At 42.5% G+C, this 15,838-nt stretch overlaps 1 protein-coding gene across 2 annotated transcripts in view; it reads left to right on the top strand.

Moving 5' to 3' along the window:
* Positions 1-463: 463 nt before the first annotated feature.
* Positions 464-15,838, top strand: part of ngfrb (nerve growth factor receptor b) — a 54,544-nt gene continuing 39,169 nt past the window's right edge. Inside the window, exons 1-3 of one of the 2 annotated variants that reach the window (XM_015963187.3) lie at positions 464-573; positions 659-803; positions 8,341-8,482. In XM_015963187.3, coding sequence (XP_015818673.1) covers positions 768-803; positions 8,341-8,482 — 178 coding nt within the window. In that variant the 5' untranslated portion in view covers positions 464-573; positions 659-767. Of the gene's footprint in view, positions 606-658; positions 804-8,340; positions 8,483-15,838 lie in introns of both variants that reach the window. The other variant, XM_015963189.3, reaches the window with a different exon arrangement.

Below are 15,838 nucleotides of genomic sequence, written 5' to 3'. Positions count from 1 at the left end.
ACTGACAGAGGAAAGTCTTTCCAAATGTTGCTGCCACCAGTCCCTCTGACCACCACCAGCAGGAAAGGTGGGTTAAGTGTCTTGCCAAAGAACACAACAGCAGCATTCTCTCATCTGAGCTGGGATCAAACCTGCAACCTTCCGATTACTGGACAACTCACTTTACCTCCCGAGCTACTTACTGCCCAATAAAATATTACCATACAGGAGGTTGTTGGGTTTGGTAATGTTTTTAGCCTTTGATGCATTAATTCCTTCTTTCAATCCTAGAGGCTAAGCCCCCTGTGCCTTTCAATGGCCCTGCTCTGCTATCTGTCGGGTCTAAATTCTCAAAAAAAGTTAATAAACGAGCTGTTGTGTGTGTGTGTGTGTGTGTGTGTGTGTGTGTGTGTGTGTGTGTGTGTGTGTGTGTGTGTGTGTACGCACGCGCGCTTGAAAGTGGGCGTGTTTTGGATCTCCTGAAGCCGCAGAGCTGAGAGCTTCTGCTGCGTGAGAGGTGCATGAAGTGCGCACAGAGAAACCCAAATGGGTCACTCATTTGCGTCGTTTGTTCCCACCGACTGACCGCATTCTGTGCGTTGAAACACGGGCTACCAGACTCTTGAGTGAGCGATTTTATTTATCTAATAAAAAGTATTTTCCAACTTTGTTTCTTCAGCTAAACTAAAAGTCGTAGAGATGACAGCCGTGATCTTTTCCCTTCGAAGTTGCTGAGATCCGCATCCTTCTGCATCCGATCCCCATCTGGAAATATACAAAGAAACAGGATGAAAGCAGTTTTATTCTTTCTGATGCTCGGATTGGTGAGTCTGCTTTCAACTTTCTTTAAAGAAACATTTTGGATTTGAATACGCGGAATAAGTTTGTGCGAAACGTTTCATCCTTTCAGTTTTTAACTCCTTCCACATGCCCCTTTGAAATTTGATCAGGAAATGTTTTAATAAATCACAGCAAGCATGCTGAAATCTATACATTTGGATGTTTTGATGGATTTTTAGAGACATTTAAGACTTTCTTGGCACGTGCACCTGTCCCCTTGCAGCAACCATTCATGTTGACCACGTTATCGTTGCTGGAGCTACAGTCCAGCCGGCTCAGTTACGTTTTTGCCTGCAGAGAGCAGGACAACGACGTGCGCTCACGTCCACAAAAACAAACCTAATAAATGTCTCATTATGAATTAGTTAGTAAAAACTCAGCATCGCTCAAGGAGCTCTGCACTTTGTTCAGATCCACATGACATTACAGAAGGAAAACAAACCGCACGGACGCACGAGCCGCAGCAGGAGCAGAATATTAAACACGCGCACCCAGAAGGAAACAACGAGTGAGGCAGGAGCAGTGTCATGGCACGGCAGCAGAAAGAGCAGGAATCTCTTCAGAGTTTATAGTTTGCTGATTGTTTCCTTGTTCGACGTCCAGACCAAACTTCTCAGCGCGAGACAGCTCAGTCACAGTCTGGTTTAGGAGCTGCATCACCAGTAAATGACAGCTGCTTCCCCTGATGGTTATGCATCCTCTGCTGGCTCAGCACATGCAATATTGATAGATCCTGAACCCTTCCCCACTCCTCTTCATCCTCATCCACCCTTGCTCTTTTCCTCACATCCTAAAGATATATTTTTGTACACCAATTTTCCAGCTTTTGTGACTAAAAGTTATAAATAGTCACCACCTGTTTAGTTCCCTGAATATCCTCCGGTCAGAAACATAGTGTTTAGTTCCTTTAGGCCTGGTGAGCTAGCAGCTGGTCTGATCAGCCAAGACAAATGTGTGTTAGTTTGATGCCATCTTGACATCTCTATAATTGGAGAGTTGTTTGGAGACTTTTATGCCGTCATCAGTTTTCAGGATCAGACACATGACATTATATGGTAAGTGTCTGGCGTATCGTTAGTTATCAGTGTAAATATTACCAACATAACCGTTGCACAAACTGCTATAAGAATTTGAAGCAATTAAAAAAATGTATATATATTTTTAAACTTTAAGCTAGAGCTTAAACATTGATCTCAGTGATTGCTGGGTTACAAACTTGACCAGTTTCATATTTGACATCAGTCTGCAGCCCTCTGTTGACCAAAAGCTGCACTAGATGGTTTTGTGGAGCTGGTAGGTGTTCTAGGGGGCGTTCTTCATGGCTGTTATCTGTAATGCTAGTGGTTAGCATTTTCAGTTTGCTGATCGTCAATAAAAAGCACAAGAAGAAGAAAAAGAAGAAGTTTGCCTTTTCTGGTAGCATCATGGCGGAGCCTGGAAGTAAAAGTAAGAGAGTAATGTCTGGAGATGAAGCAAAAAGCTAAAACCAGAGCGAACATCGGCATGGCCTACACTAGTTTGAGGAAGCTAAAGGAGGCTACTGAATCACGGACTGATATTGACCTGGCTTTGTTGCTACTGGACTTGTGTGTAATAATATTTTATATCAAACAGTGTGGCTCTTTTCACTTTGTGGTTTATTTTAGTATTAGTTGGCTCATGTTAGTATTAGCTCGTGTTTAGCGCCAGCTACAGCAGGTTGCAGCAGGTATGTTCATGACAGTTATAATTTTACTTTCAACCAGTAGGGCCGAGGAGCAGGACACTGCTCTGTGATACTTTGAGATGACAACACGTGTTGAAACTGGGTACAATTGGACCCTTTTGACAAGATAAAAATGGCTTGAACTTTATAGGCAACTCCAAAACAGACTGTTGGCATCTTAAAACAGCTCCAGCCTTCTAAGATTCACAGCGGCCAATAAAAACATACTTTTATTAATCATTACACTACCAACAATTTAACACCACACTATTCATTAGGCCAGTGGTTCCCAAACTTATTTAGCCGTGCACCCCCTTCTATGTCCCGACCATGTCGACGCACACCCCAGCCCCCACAGCAGGGCATGGATATATAAATATATATATATATATATATATATATATATATATATATATATATATATATATATGTGTGTGTATATCAGACGTCAAGCTAAACAGACAGGGTTAAAGAATATGATCGACCTTTTTCCCATCACTTTCATTTTTTAAATAGTAATTAATAAGCATTTGATACCATTACAATTTCCTTTGATTTAATTTTAAATAAATATTTAGAGTGCCCAGGTAGCACATAAACAATGCAATTTAACGGTTTTCTTAAAGTAGGAACGTTTAACCTGTGTGGCCAGAGCTCTCTCCTTCCTTCTGCTCTGCGTAAACCTGAGCTGATCACCTACTTGTGCGTGATCAAATGTCTATAGGGGAAAAGATGGAAAAGATATTTTGCCTCAGACCGACTTATTGCTGTTTTATGGTGTGGCTGAATCTGCGATCCGCTGCCATGCGGACCGGAATAACAAATGCTGCAGTAACATGAGATGTAGTCAGGTTCGGAGTCACTGGCTGGAGCGGACCCGACTTTAATACGTCATCCCAAAATAGAAGCTAATATCTTAATTTGACCTTGAATGAAAAATGTTATAAAACCTCTTAAAAGTTTTTTATCACAGAGGAGGCAGCGCTAATTTCTGTCTTCAGTCTGACGGCGCGCCGGCGTTTGCGCAGCGTGCTCGCTTATTGAATCTGTGTGTGTGTGTGTGTGTGTGCGCGCGCGGCACAGCTCCATGAGCCGTTCAAATTGGCGCTATTTAAACCAGTGTTACTTCTGCCCAGCCCTGATGTGCTCACTTGTGCACCCATGAGCCGTGGTTCCGCTGGAACGACCTGACGGTCTGACCTCTCTGACAGCCGCACTCTGAACTTCAGATCTTCAGCGCGCTGTTAATAGCCTGAATGGGAATCATTTCTTGATTTATTTTGTTACAGCCACAATGTTCTGTGTGTGAGGTTTACAATGTCAGAACACCTGCATGAGACAGGGTGTTAATTACAATCTGCCAGAATGACTCACCACCTTCAGATTCCTCCAACATCATTAAAAATGATCAAATACGGAACATATCGGTGTGTGCAGGCCAGAGCGCTGAAGCTCGGCGCATTGTTATTACGAAGCTAGGGCACATGTGGAGGACACACGCGCAAAAATATACTTGTTTTCAATTACATTTATTGGGCCCACTTCCGTTTTCTTAGGCCCACCCACAAATGAGTTTCTGGCTATGCTAATGGTGACATATGACAGACTTCTCTGAGCTCCGCAGCCATTACACTTTTCACCTCACGCACCTCCTAGCAGCAGCTCGCGCACCCCCGGGGGTGCACGCACCACACTTTGGGAATCCCTGCATTAGGCAAAATAGGTGTTCTAGCCAAACATGGTCGCTGGATGTCAGGAGCTGCTTCTCAACGTGCATGGGATAAATGGCTATACTGGTTGCACAAAAAGTGCTAAATTTAAGCTACTACCTGTGATATTTGTGTTTTTTAAATGTAAATTTGTGCTTTTTTAATTTAATGTGAAAATGATGATGGTAAGAAAGTTTGAACCAATTTAAAACACTGAAGCTTGAAGTTGTTTTAGGATGGCAGCAACACTCTCCCGTCTGGTCGGAACAATATCACTTTACCTCAGAAACACATTTCATACAGTATTTCTTTAGAAATTGGTTATTCAGAGGTTTAAATTGTAACTTTTTTGCACATTAACTGTCCAGCAGGATCTACGCTATTAACAACTAAAGTTTACCTCCCTACCCGTTAAAACCAAGCATAGCAAAATTTTAACTGGTTGCATGTCCCAATGATTCTGTACATGTTGACTATTAGAGTGAACTGCTCGCTCTCGCAATAAAAACAACTTTAGGAAGTATTTAAGTCAAGCTACAACTTGCTAAAATGATGTGCATTTCTTCTTTCTCTTCATGCCAAACACAATTCACTCAAATCACATTAGTCTCCAAATTGCGCACTTTAGCAGAATTTAGTGATGCACTGAAATCTCAGTTTTGCCTTTTTAAGCTAGGTAATGTTGCACCCACACCTGGAGCAAAAAAAAAAAAAAAAAAAAAAAAAAAGAGAGAGAGAGAGAGAGAGAGAGAGAGAGAGAGAGAGAAGAAGCAGATGCCTAATGCAGGAACTTGGGAGTCATTTCTGGTGTCATTTTAAAACAGGTTTGTTCACATGAAGGTTTGTTTACAAGTATCTAAGAATGAATGTGCGCCAGTGGATATGTGTGCACCACATGAGAAGATGTTCAGGGAAAGTTCTGGAGATGGTTTTGATTTATATTTAAATCATTGCAAAACATGACTATGCATGCTGCAGTTTCAACACAGCTGCAAAGATATTGCAATGTTTAAGTGACTCATGCAACTAAACAAAAATGTCACAAAGGTCAAGCTGAAGGTCAACACCTTTACAAATGTATATTCGTTGGGATTTTATTAAGGCAGATAAATTGATCAAATGATAATTTCAGCTCCTAACATTCACAAAAAAGTTTTCTAATTGTGTTTTGCAGACATGTCCTTATTTTGTCTTGCCTTCCAAATATTGTGCATGTCCACCATTTTGTGTTGAAAAGTCAATGCAAGTACAGGTGGCAGAACAAGGGCAAAATACACCAGCACCTTTAGGCACTCATCAAAAGTTTGCCTCCATTTCTTTAATTATTCTACAACCCCCCAAGGTGCTTTACCACACACCCACGTACACAGGCAGAACCTTTGGTTAACTCTTGCTGATTGGTTGTAACTCAGTAGGAAATGTCATCGGCAGACATTGCCAAGACAACCGCCATTAGTAAAAATGGAGGAGTTGCTGGTGAAGAGGAATGAAAGAAATTAAAATAAGCAGCAGTCGTGCTGTTTTATAATTGCTGTTTTTAAACTCCCAACACCAAAAGTGCTTCAGAATTTGCCCCACAACTGCATAATTCACAGGCCTTTGCTGTCTCACAGAGCACTGTAAAAATCTGCGCATCTTCTGGTCTTTAAACGCCACATTTTACATCACATAGCCACTCTATTGGTCCACTGGTTCAATTATATTATGCTGTACTTCAACGGAATGACACTATCAATGTTGTTAGAGTCTGAGGATGCTTTTTGGCGTTGATCAGTGACATCACCCCCTGCCGAAGCAGTTGTGATAAGCTAACGTCTGTGCAAAGTCCTTAAAGGACCACATTTATATAGAGACACAACACCTAAGAGGACCGAGCCATTGCATCTCCCGGTCAATTGTCCTACAGTGAAAACACAACTAATGTGAAACATTTCACACCCTACTAAACAGCACAACGACCACTTGTATAAATGTACACTTGTACCTGTGCTCTTTTTAAAATGTGAACTCTGGATATCTTGGGTCTAACCTAACGAGAAAACTTCAGCTACAAAAACTTTGTGCTTTTGAGACAATGTCAAATTAATACATTTCATACAACAGTATAGGATAGGAAACTTTAATAAAAGAATTCCAATCATAATGCACAGTCTAGCACACCCTGGCGCGAGATGCTATTTGTGAGTATCGGACGAACGTTTAGATGCTCTTATTTTGATGAGTCTTGGTGCTTTTGGTCAAACGGGAGAAATAAATGCATCTTATTCTTTGTAAATAATCATGATTTCAACATTAAAATTAGTGATAATTTTTGTTGGATAAAGATATCATGAAACAGAGGAGCTCAACTTCAATGGGTGAATTAATAAACAAGTGTGTGAGCTTGCATGTGAAGAGACTTTGTCAGCTGACGTAGATGTGCCTGCGGGGAACTCTCGACGTCTTGTCAGCAGCATTCCACACACACCTGAACCCAGACGATTTATGTGGAACGTACCTCCTTCACAAAAGTTCACCAATCTATACAAGTGTGTGTACATCCTCTGACTGGTGATAAAATGTTCGTCTGACTCTCATTTAGGAAGTTGTTAAAACTAAAATAAACTGACTCACCTGTTCACTGAATCAGACTTTGTTATGAGATCAAACCAACACCAAAAAGCTAAGTTTTCTTCTTCAGGTCATATAGGCATTAAACCTCCTCATGTATCTGAGGAGGACAGACTCGGGACCACTTTGCTTTGGAAGGTGTGTGGGCGATTTACAGTGAAAAAGAGCTGTGTGATGAAGGTTCAGTGTGATATAATGTTGTTGAGGCCACACTCAAAGCTTTCTTGTAAACACAGTCTCGGGCTGAGACATGAGTGTGCAAGTGTGTGCACATTCTCATGCAATAATGCATGAGCAGAGGCAAGCACAAACATCTTTTACCTGTTGACAGCTAAGATAAAGCACTCAGTGGGTTACTTTTTGAAGAATGCTGGAAGAGGAGACCAGCCCAACGTGGTCTGTATGTGCGACCACGCTGCCTCGATTGCTATATCACTTCTTGTAAAATGCTCACACAGTTCCCACATGTGGTTAATGCTGAGGTTTTTAGACGTGTGATCTTATCATGTCAGCCCCAACCAATTCCACCGGAGTGTGAATTTTGTTCTGCAGATTTTTTGAGTCTTGCACGTTTATAAGTCAGATCAAGATAAGCTGTCTTATATTTCACACGGTCAAAAAAAGAAGAACTAGAAAAATTCATACCCCCTGATCCTTAAAGAGGAAGTTCACTGATAAACTTTAATACTTGTTCTTTTTGATCAGTCACTCTGAGTTTCACATGCAGGCTGAATGTGAAAATAGTCTGCTACCCTTTGTTCCTGCATTAGCCGCCTAACGAAAGTAGACGGGCTTGGGTCAGAAAAAGCCACACAGATCTATGCCACATTGTAAATTAGCACTCGCGGACTCACCCATCTTGGCTCACAATGGGGGGAGGCTGTTGTTATTTAGCATCCAGGAGAGAGCAGAGCGCGTCCAGCTGGTAGAAGCTGACTGTTAGCATTATAAACTCCACAACACGGCAGAACTCTGTCAGGCATGTGTTATTTGTGGAGATCAAACATCAACTGAGATAACAGAGTCAGTGTGTTGCTGTTAGCCAATCAGAAGTGAATCAGCGATATCTGAATATCATGAATAATAATGAGTAAGACTCCAGATCCTGCCGTTTTCTGCTCCCCACTCTTGCCGCTCACTTCTACTTCCTGAAACAGGAGCGCCAGAGCTTTTTTTCCCCACAGAGATCGACTCACAATGCATTAATTCCAACTAAAGAACAGAGTGAATGTATCGAGAAGCAAACGTATGCCATGTTAATCCCTTTGAATGGAAAGTTTGTGGTTCAGAAATGAATAAATGAAAATTACAAGAATAATGGAGTTTCTTTAGCCTTTTCTTACAAAAACACTGCTAATTCTGTTTTCTAACAATTGAACATGGGAGGGTGACTTTATAGGCAACCAAAACAACTTTCATGTGTTTTTGCATTTATAATTTCATGCTTGCTGTTGAGTCTAATAACTTTATTTGCTTGACCTGTGTGTTGACTGTTAGGACTGGGCTCTGGCCAGTGAAGATAAATGTCCTTCAGGTCAGAATACAACATTTGGAGAATGCTGCAAGCAGTGTCCACCCGGTGAGGGCGTCGTCACACCGTGTCGAGACTCACAGACTGTCTGCGCTCCGTGCCTTGACAGTGAGTACAAAATAACAGCTGTTTGACTGCCATGTGGGTAGGTTTTGTGACATATTCAATTGTACAACCTTCAATTTTCTTTTCATACTTCAATGTCCTTGGGTTGTAAAGGTTATTTAGGGACTGTGTACATCAGTAAGACAAATGAGCTCTCGGGAAATGCTTTCACAACCTGATGGATTCCTTTTACCGGCTGTCTTCAAGTTTCCAAGTTGGAAAAAGGCATTAAATGCAGCAAAAACAGTTTTAATTATGAACACAGAGACAAAAACACAAGTACAGATCTGTTTAATTGTTCGTTTTGTGTGTTGAAAAGCATACAGATGGTAGTCTAAAAGTAAAGCAGCTTTGTGTTTGAAAGTAGATGCCAGACATATCTGCTCTCCAGTACAGCTCCCCTCCTCTTGGTCCTTACCATGTAAGGAGAGACGCTGAATTAGACTGAAGGACAGTAATATTCAGAGGATGCAAGAGTGGGATCAGCTCCAGATGCTGCAGCAGGCGGTATTCAGAGCACCGGTGCAATTAATAACCAATGTACACATGACCTGTGAATGGGGCCTCACTGGAACACCTTTAGGATACTTCAGTACAATCAGGACCTCCGGTATAATAGTTTAGGTTGCTCCCATGACATTAATTTATTTTCTGAGGTCAAAGGTTAGCTTGTCCTCCGTGGAGGACAGGGTTGATCCACAGCCAGTTTTCCAAGTAATAATTCCCCAACCATCCTGTTTCCAGGCCAGGAAGTAGATGTCAACCTCACTGGGTCCTTAAATTATTATAATTATAAGAAGTCCCAAAGTCAGAAACAGGTCATGAGAGATGTCACAGGGAATCTGAAGACTGGAAGATTGTTCATTTATGTCCTTGGGACATCTGTGTCCTCACTGAAGAGTAAAACATGTACTGTTACCAAAAAGCCTTTATTGTGATTTTCTTTCCATAAAAGCTGAAATGTTAGGTTCAAAGAGACATTAATATGTGTTCTATATCAAAGTCTTGGCTTCCTGCGGCATATGGATGTTTTTACTCATGATGAATACCCGTCTTATAGTATTTGTTCTGCTCGGACATGAACAGTGACAGGCCATGTGCATTCAATCATGGAGAAATACAGATAACTTTTCATCAGATATGATCACTTTGCTGTAGAGATATAATCTGCAACACAAGCATGTAAACTATTTCTGTCAATGCTGGTTATTAGTGCTACACTTTGACCTCTCAGTCCATCAGTCTTGCACTAAACCAGAATTTGGTGGGATTGTTTAAAGTTTGTCGGTTTACAACCTTTTACCTGAACAGTGGTAATATAGGAAAAATATGAAAGTGTGTGTTTACTTGTTCTGTTTCAGCAGCAAGTAGCATAAATTCACATGATAGCTAACACGTTTCACAGTGGCAGGGTGAATTATTTATTCAAAAGAAACAAAAAATTAAACAAACATGTGTTATGTTAATGAAAAACTCAAACTGAACTGAAAAAGCAAGTATTTTAAGAACTCTTTTCACATAATACAAAAATGAAAAGGTGTGTGTAGGTTGGCAACGTTCATGTCCCTCTAAGAAGCTGTACCACCTCCCTGCCACGCCTGGTGTGGAGTGCGGTGCCTTGGTCTGCCTGGGTCCTGACTCCCGGGTCAGGGAGTTTAAGATTTTTGGCATTTGCCTGACCAATCCCGGTGGCTGCCTGGCGGGGTCTGGGTCCCTGGGCTCTGCTGGGTCCCCAGCGGGGGTGGTCGCCCCTGGGTCCCGGGTCATTGGGTCCTGGGCTTGGCCGGCTAGGGGGTGGGAGGCTGTGGGCAGGCCTGTGGGCTTGCCGCTGATATCTCCCGGGACTCTGCCGGCTGCTGGTTGTGGCCCCCCGGGGCGATCCTCTGCGCCTCTCGAGGGGAGCAGGGGCTTTTCTGGTCGCAGTCTCCCTGGAGTTCCTGTGCTCTGGGGCAGCTCCTGGATCTCTGGAACTTGGAGCTCCCTCCATCTCCTGCACATCTTTAGGGGGCAGATCTGTGGCCCCTCACACTCTCTATTGGACGCCCCTATAAAAAACCTTACATAAACAAGCGCGTGTACACACACAGGTGCTCACATGGTGCTCTCATGCAGTCTTAAGGCTATGGTGGGCACTTAATGCACTGTGATTTATTATCGTGTGATTGTTCAGTTAAACATTGTTGATTATATATTTCTTCAAGTTGACACAGTAATAGCTTGATCTTGTATTGTTGTTGTGTCCCATTTTTTTAGTTTTTTTGCTTTTTTTTCTTCTCTCTTTCTGCAGGTCTAGAAGCAGATTCTTGTTCATTGTTGTTTATTTTTGTGGAATCTTTTGTCTCTCCCTTTCTCTTTCACCTCTGTCTCCGTGTCTGGTCAGAATTAAAAAGCATTCAAAAACAATAACAATAAAGTTTTAAGTATCAGGCGTGACATTAAAAGCAGACGCTTTGATGCTCCACCTGAGAGTAAATCTGTAAGTTTTGCCACCAGCATTCAGACATCAATTCTGTTTGCTTCACAGCCAGACAGGACACACAAAAAGATAAAATAAAAAAGAAGCTGTACCACCTTGAGTCACGTAAAAATGTTACTCAATGTAATACATGTGACAGCCCCATCTAGTGGACAACTTTTGTTTCTGCGCATACCTGTAGTTATCGTCCATTTATCATTATTGAGGTGAAATCCTCAATATATTGTGTTATTGATTTTAGGACACATCGCCCAGCCCTACTCTGAGTTTATAATGCAGTCTGAACATGAAATGGTCTCCTACACCTATCTCGTGCAAAGCTTCTAATAGAAAAAAAAACTGTGAAACTTTAGGATTTGTTTGCATCAGTGCCGACGCTCTGGCACAGCGCGTTGCCTCCCGACGCGCTTGAGCTTGTCACCTGCTGACAGCAGGCTGCTGTCTTTTCCGAGGGCTGCATCTTGCCGGTCATTATCACGTGACAGCGAATAGTCGATGACAGGCATAAAATGTCACTATAGTGAAGTCGACTAGTTCATACAACCCCTATTGCTCCCCAGTGTTCTGCAGCATAATCAGCACGTTCTCTTAGAATTTGATATAAAATTTTCACCTCCTCTTCGTCTCCGCACCTGCCAAATCGCGGTCGGTCACTGGCAAATCAAAAGTGAGACGGATGACACAACCCCCCCCCCCCCGTGGTACTTGCTTGTTACCACATTCCACCCGGCCACAATAAAATACTGGCCATTATTCACCTCCACCGACTCTGACACCGGCCAAAATATGATACCCGGCCGTTAATTGAATACAGGCCAATATTAGAGGATTTACGGTATGTAATGTTATTTAAAAAAAGCCTTGGGGTTATTAAATTATCTAGAGCTGAATATTAGACTAATGCCACTTACCCCCAAATTCCACTACCTCTGCTCCGCTCCGACACGAACGCCTGAGCAAAATCGGTCCCGTTGTAGTCAATCAGAGCAATTCCACTACTGCGGCCGTGCTCCGGCCGTGCTCCGGCAGTGCGGCGCAGTGCGCCGCCCTCTGTTCCGGCGTCCGGCAAAAATAGGATTGATTCTATTTTTGCCGGACGCCGGAGCACCTCCGCAGTAAATGGACAGAAATCATAACCGCCCAACAGGAAAAGGAGCAAGCACAACTTCCGTTTTTCACAATAAATCGATAAACAAAAGGCGTTTTTTGTTTCATATGCACAGGTTTAACAACTTTTAACAACTATCAATGGCAGCTGAAGTTTAAATGCACAAAAGTAAGCCATAAATACAGTTTCCACTATCAAAGTAGTCACACTTTGTTGATCCAAACACTGCTGATCTCTCAACACAAATGATGGGCAGATTAAACATTTCATTTCGATGCTTCTCCCACACAACGGGTGTTTGGATCTAACTTCCGCGTTTATTGCTTGGACTGTATCGCAAGATCTCGAAAATCCCACGCATGCTTGTTTGCCCACCTCAGGTCCCCGCACCGGAGCGGAGCCGTTGTAGAGTGGGTACCAGTAAAACTTGAGTTAGGAAGCGTGTGGCTGCGGAAGGCGGGGGCGGACCGAAGCGGAGGTAGTGGAATTTGGGGGTTACACATTAGCACCGGCTCCACTCCACTCTGCCCGCCCCAGCCTGGCCGCGTTCGTTCACTTTAGGAATGTGGACATGACTGAGCACATGGGCGGTCTGTGGCCTGTGATGTCATGAGCGCATCTCCGAGCAGGTGAGCGGGGCAAAAGAGCGCAGAGAAGTCCGCGGTGTCGCCATCATTAAACAACAGCGGCCTGAGCAGTCTTGTTTTGGGAGACTCTCTGACTCTGATTTTGCATCCTGCTTTGCTGTGTCTGGCAGCACTGTGCATGTGTTTGTGTGTGTGTGTGTGCGCGCGCGCCTCCTCGCAGCAGTGAGGGACAGAGAAAAACGGCTTCAGTCAGAGGCTCGTTAACTCCACAGCATCCAGAAGAATAATGAATCGCGTATGTGGGAAGCCCCTGCGGGCTGATTCTATCTGCCTATCGGAGGCTCCCTCTAACGGTACGCATGGTTTTGATTTGGCCAATTAGCCGGCAGTGGGTGTGTCAGCCCTGGTTGGCTCCAGGCAGACCGCCTGGGGAAGAGGGCTGAAAAGATGTCCGGTTACACTCTGGAAAATTTCAGGCTACATAAATGAGAACACTCCCAACCCGGTCCAGGTGGAGTGGAGCCAATGCCAGTGTGTAAGGGCCATAAGATGCTATTTTACTGTATACCATGAAACTTGGGATATTGTTCTGCTTTCATTTAGATTTGTGCCAGTTCACTTGAAATAGTCTGGTTTTGATGCATTTTTTAATCAGACTTGGAAGTTTATAATGTTTTTTACAACATATATTCATGTTATTATGCTATTCACTAACAGAGTTGAGTTTTTGTTCCTAGTGGTTGTAAAAGATTTTTCTGAATCTGAAACTGGAAATAATTTAAACCCCATCACTTCTGTAACTTTTTCAGTATTATACATTAAAGCTAAGACAGACATCTAGCCAAGTCCAACGCACTAAACACATTTATTTATTCTGACAAAGTTCCACAAGACTTATTTATTACAGTCTAGAACAATAAAATAATATCAAACAAAACCTCATTTAACTTGGAAATCAATGATAGAAGCTGAAGTGTTCCATGCTAATTTGATTTATAAACTGTAACCACAAAATATGTAGCTTTATTTTGGCAAAACTAAAGTAGATTTCCTTTCCAAAGCCATAAATTTAGCTACTTTTTCCTCCTTTGCTAATGCATCTTCTTGGCTTGTGTCGCTACATGCAAATCTTTGATAGCATCTTCCTAAACAAATGACCAGTCTTAAAATGCAGACTGTAGTTTTCTCACACTTTTAGTAACGCAGACAGTTAACAGAGGCTAGGCCGAAGTGTTACAAAAGACGGCCAGCTGCAAAACACGAGGAGTCTGGATGAATGAGTTGATAACTGGAGATGAAACAGAACAAGTACAGCCGGAGTGGAGACGGGGGAATGTTTCAGCCAGGAGTTAATGATTTATTCTCACATACACAAGTACAAACACATCCAAGAAAAAGGAAACGTCCCCGCTCAACCACGCTAACCACAAGCTGAGCAGGAGCCAAGAGAAAAGGCCCAATATGGATGTTAAAACAAAAAGGAGTGAACATCAGATCAACAGCAGAAACATTGCTGTGATATGATCTTCAGAAGGTAAAATTACCCCTCCCCCACCTCCGCCCCATCTTTCCCCTATCTCAAAGCTGCATTCACTGTTATTAATGTATTGACTTGCATTATTGATGCATGGCATTATGATAATGGCTCTGAGAGCACTCATGGGGGTAGTGATGGTAGTTTGAGTGTGTGTGTCTGAAAAGAGGGGGGGGGGGGGGGGGGTATAATGGGGACGGGGTTGGGGGTAGCAGTAAATGACTGCACGCTAACAGATAGTGAGAACTCTGATTGGTTTCCAATTCTGGGAAGATAATTAAACAAAAATGTGAGGGACCAACATTTGACACCATCAGTTAAAGACGGGACCGGGAGACTCATCCAGTTCTTGAATGACGTTGTTTCTACTTTCTTCTCTTCTCCCTGTCTGTCTGCATCTGTCTATCTCTGCTCATCTCTGTTTTTATCTCTGCATCATCAGAGCATTCAGCGTGGTTGGTGGGCTGATGATGCTGACCAAGAACCTGATCTGCTACAAAACACTGAGCTGGAGACTCCATGCTTCATGGCTCCTAACCCACCAGTTCTTCATTTTGAACAAATTATCAACTCATCGATTGCAAAAGCAATCCTAGGCTAAACCTTAGAAGATTATGCAGTTAAAATTTTGGAAACATGAACAGTATTTGGTTTTATATACTTATGAACCTTTTGGAGGTTAGTTTGGTATTTGGCTATCGTACATGTGTTTTTTTTTTTTTGTTGTTGTCTTTTTTGTTGGGACAAAACTGCCTATAGACCCATTGAATGTTATTATCTTTATCCATGTAACTGCGGACATCCACACAAGCTGGAGGGCTAGAACCTCATCTCCTTCCATTATCCAGAGCGGTATCTCTGTGATTTAAACTAACAAAATAAAACCTAGGGATAGAGATATTACTACTTTAGATCTTCTAACACATATTTGTGCAGATGAATAAAACAGTTTTTGTGTAATTATTATAGCAAGACTGTTACTGTGGGTCACACACAGAACTACACACCACACCAGTCTTTTCACACACATTTATGTCTGAGGACTGATCAGCAGCACAGCTCCTCCCTGGTGCTGGATTTGCTCGGCTGCCGCCGCCCCCCCCCCCCCCCCCCCCCCCCCCCGTCTTGCATAATTACATAAAATAAAAGCATATAAGTCACTAGATGGCTATAACTTGTTTGTTTCTGGACATGTGAGGCAGATATTTTACTTTTTTACTGTGTCACGAGACTTTGTCTGCCAATATGTGGGTGGTTTATCCACTAGAATTTCCTTCAGCATATTTTATCAGCTGGAAACCTGTAAAATTTTGCGTTTACTGTCCTTCTTTTGTCTTCTTGTGCAGCCTACAGCTCTACGTGTGTTAACCATGCTGATAGACTTTATTTAGCCATTATTTAGCTCAGTTTATTGACAACAAAATGATCAACAGTGGTCAACGGGGAAGTGCCAGCTTCTTGCCCTCTAGCCTGGGGCTGGGGGTGTGGGCACGTGACATCACGTTTCATTGAGTCTATAAACATCTGACACCATTACAATTTCATGCTCAGAAAGCTTAAATGCCTAGTGTAAGGCTAATTTACAGGTTCATGATTTTGTATATCTCTTTAGGAAAACCCCAAACTTGATCACTAGACCATAAAGCATTCTAAA

The sequence above is a fragment of the Nothobranchius furzeri genome, chromosome 16, assembly GCF_043380555.1.
Source record: "Nothobranchius furzeri strain GRZ-AD chromosome 16, NfurGRZ-RIMD1, whole genome shotgun sequence".
Classification (NCBI taxonomy): Eukaryota; Metazoa; Chordata; class Actinopteri; order Cyprinodontiformes; family Nothobranchiidae; genus Nothobranchius; species Nothobranchius furzeri.
The sequence above is the reverse complement of the archived record's forward strand: the minus strand, read 5'-3'. Positions and strand labels throughout refer to the sequence as shown.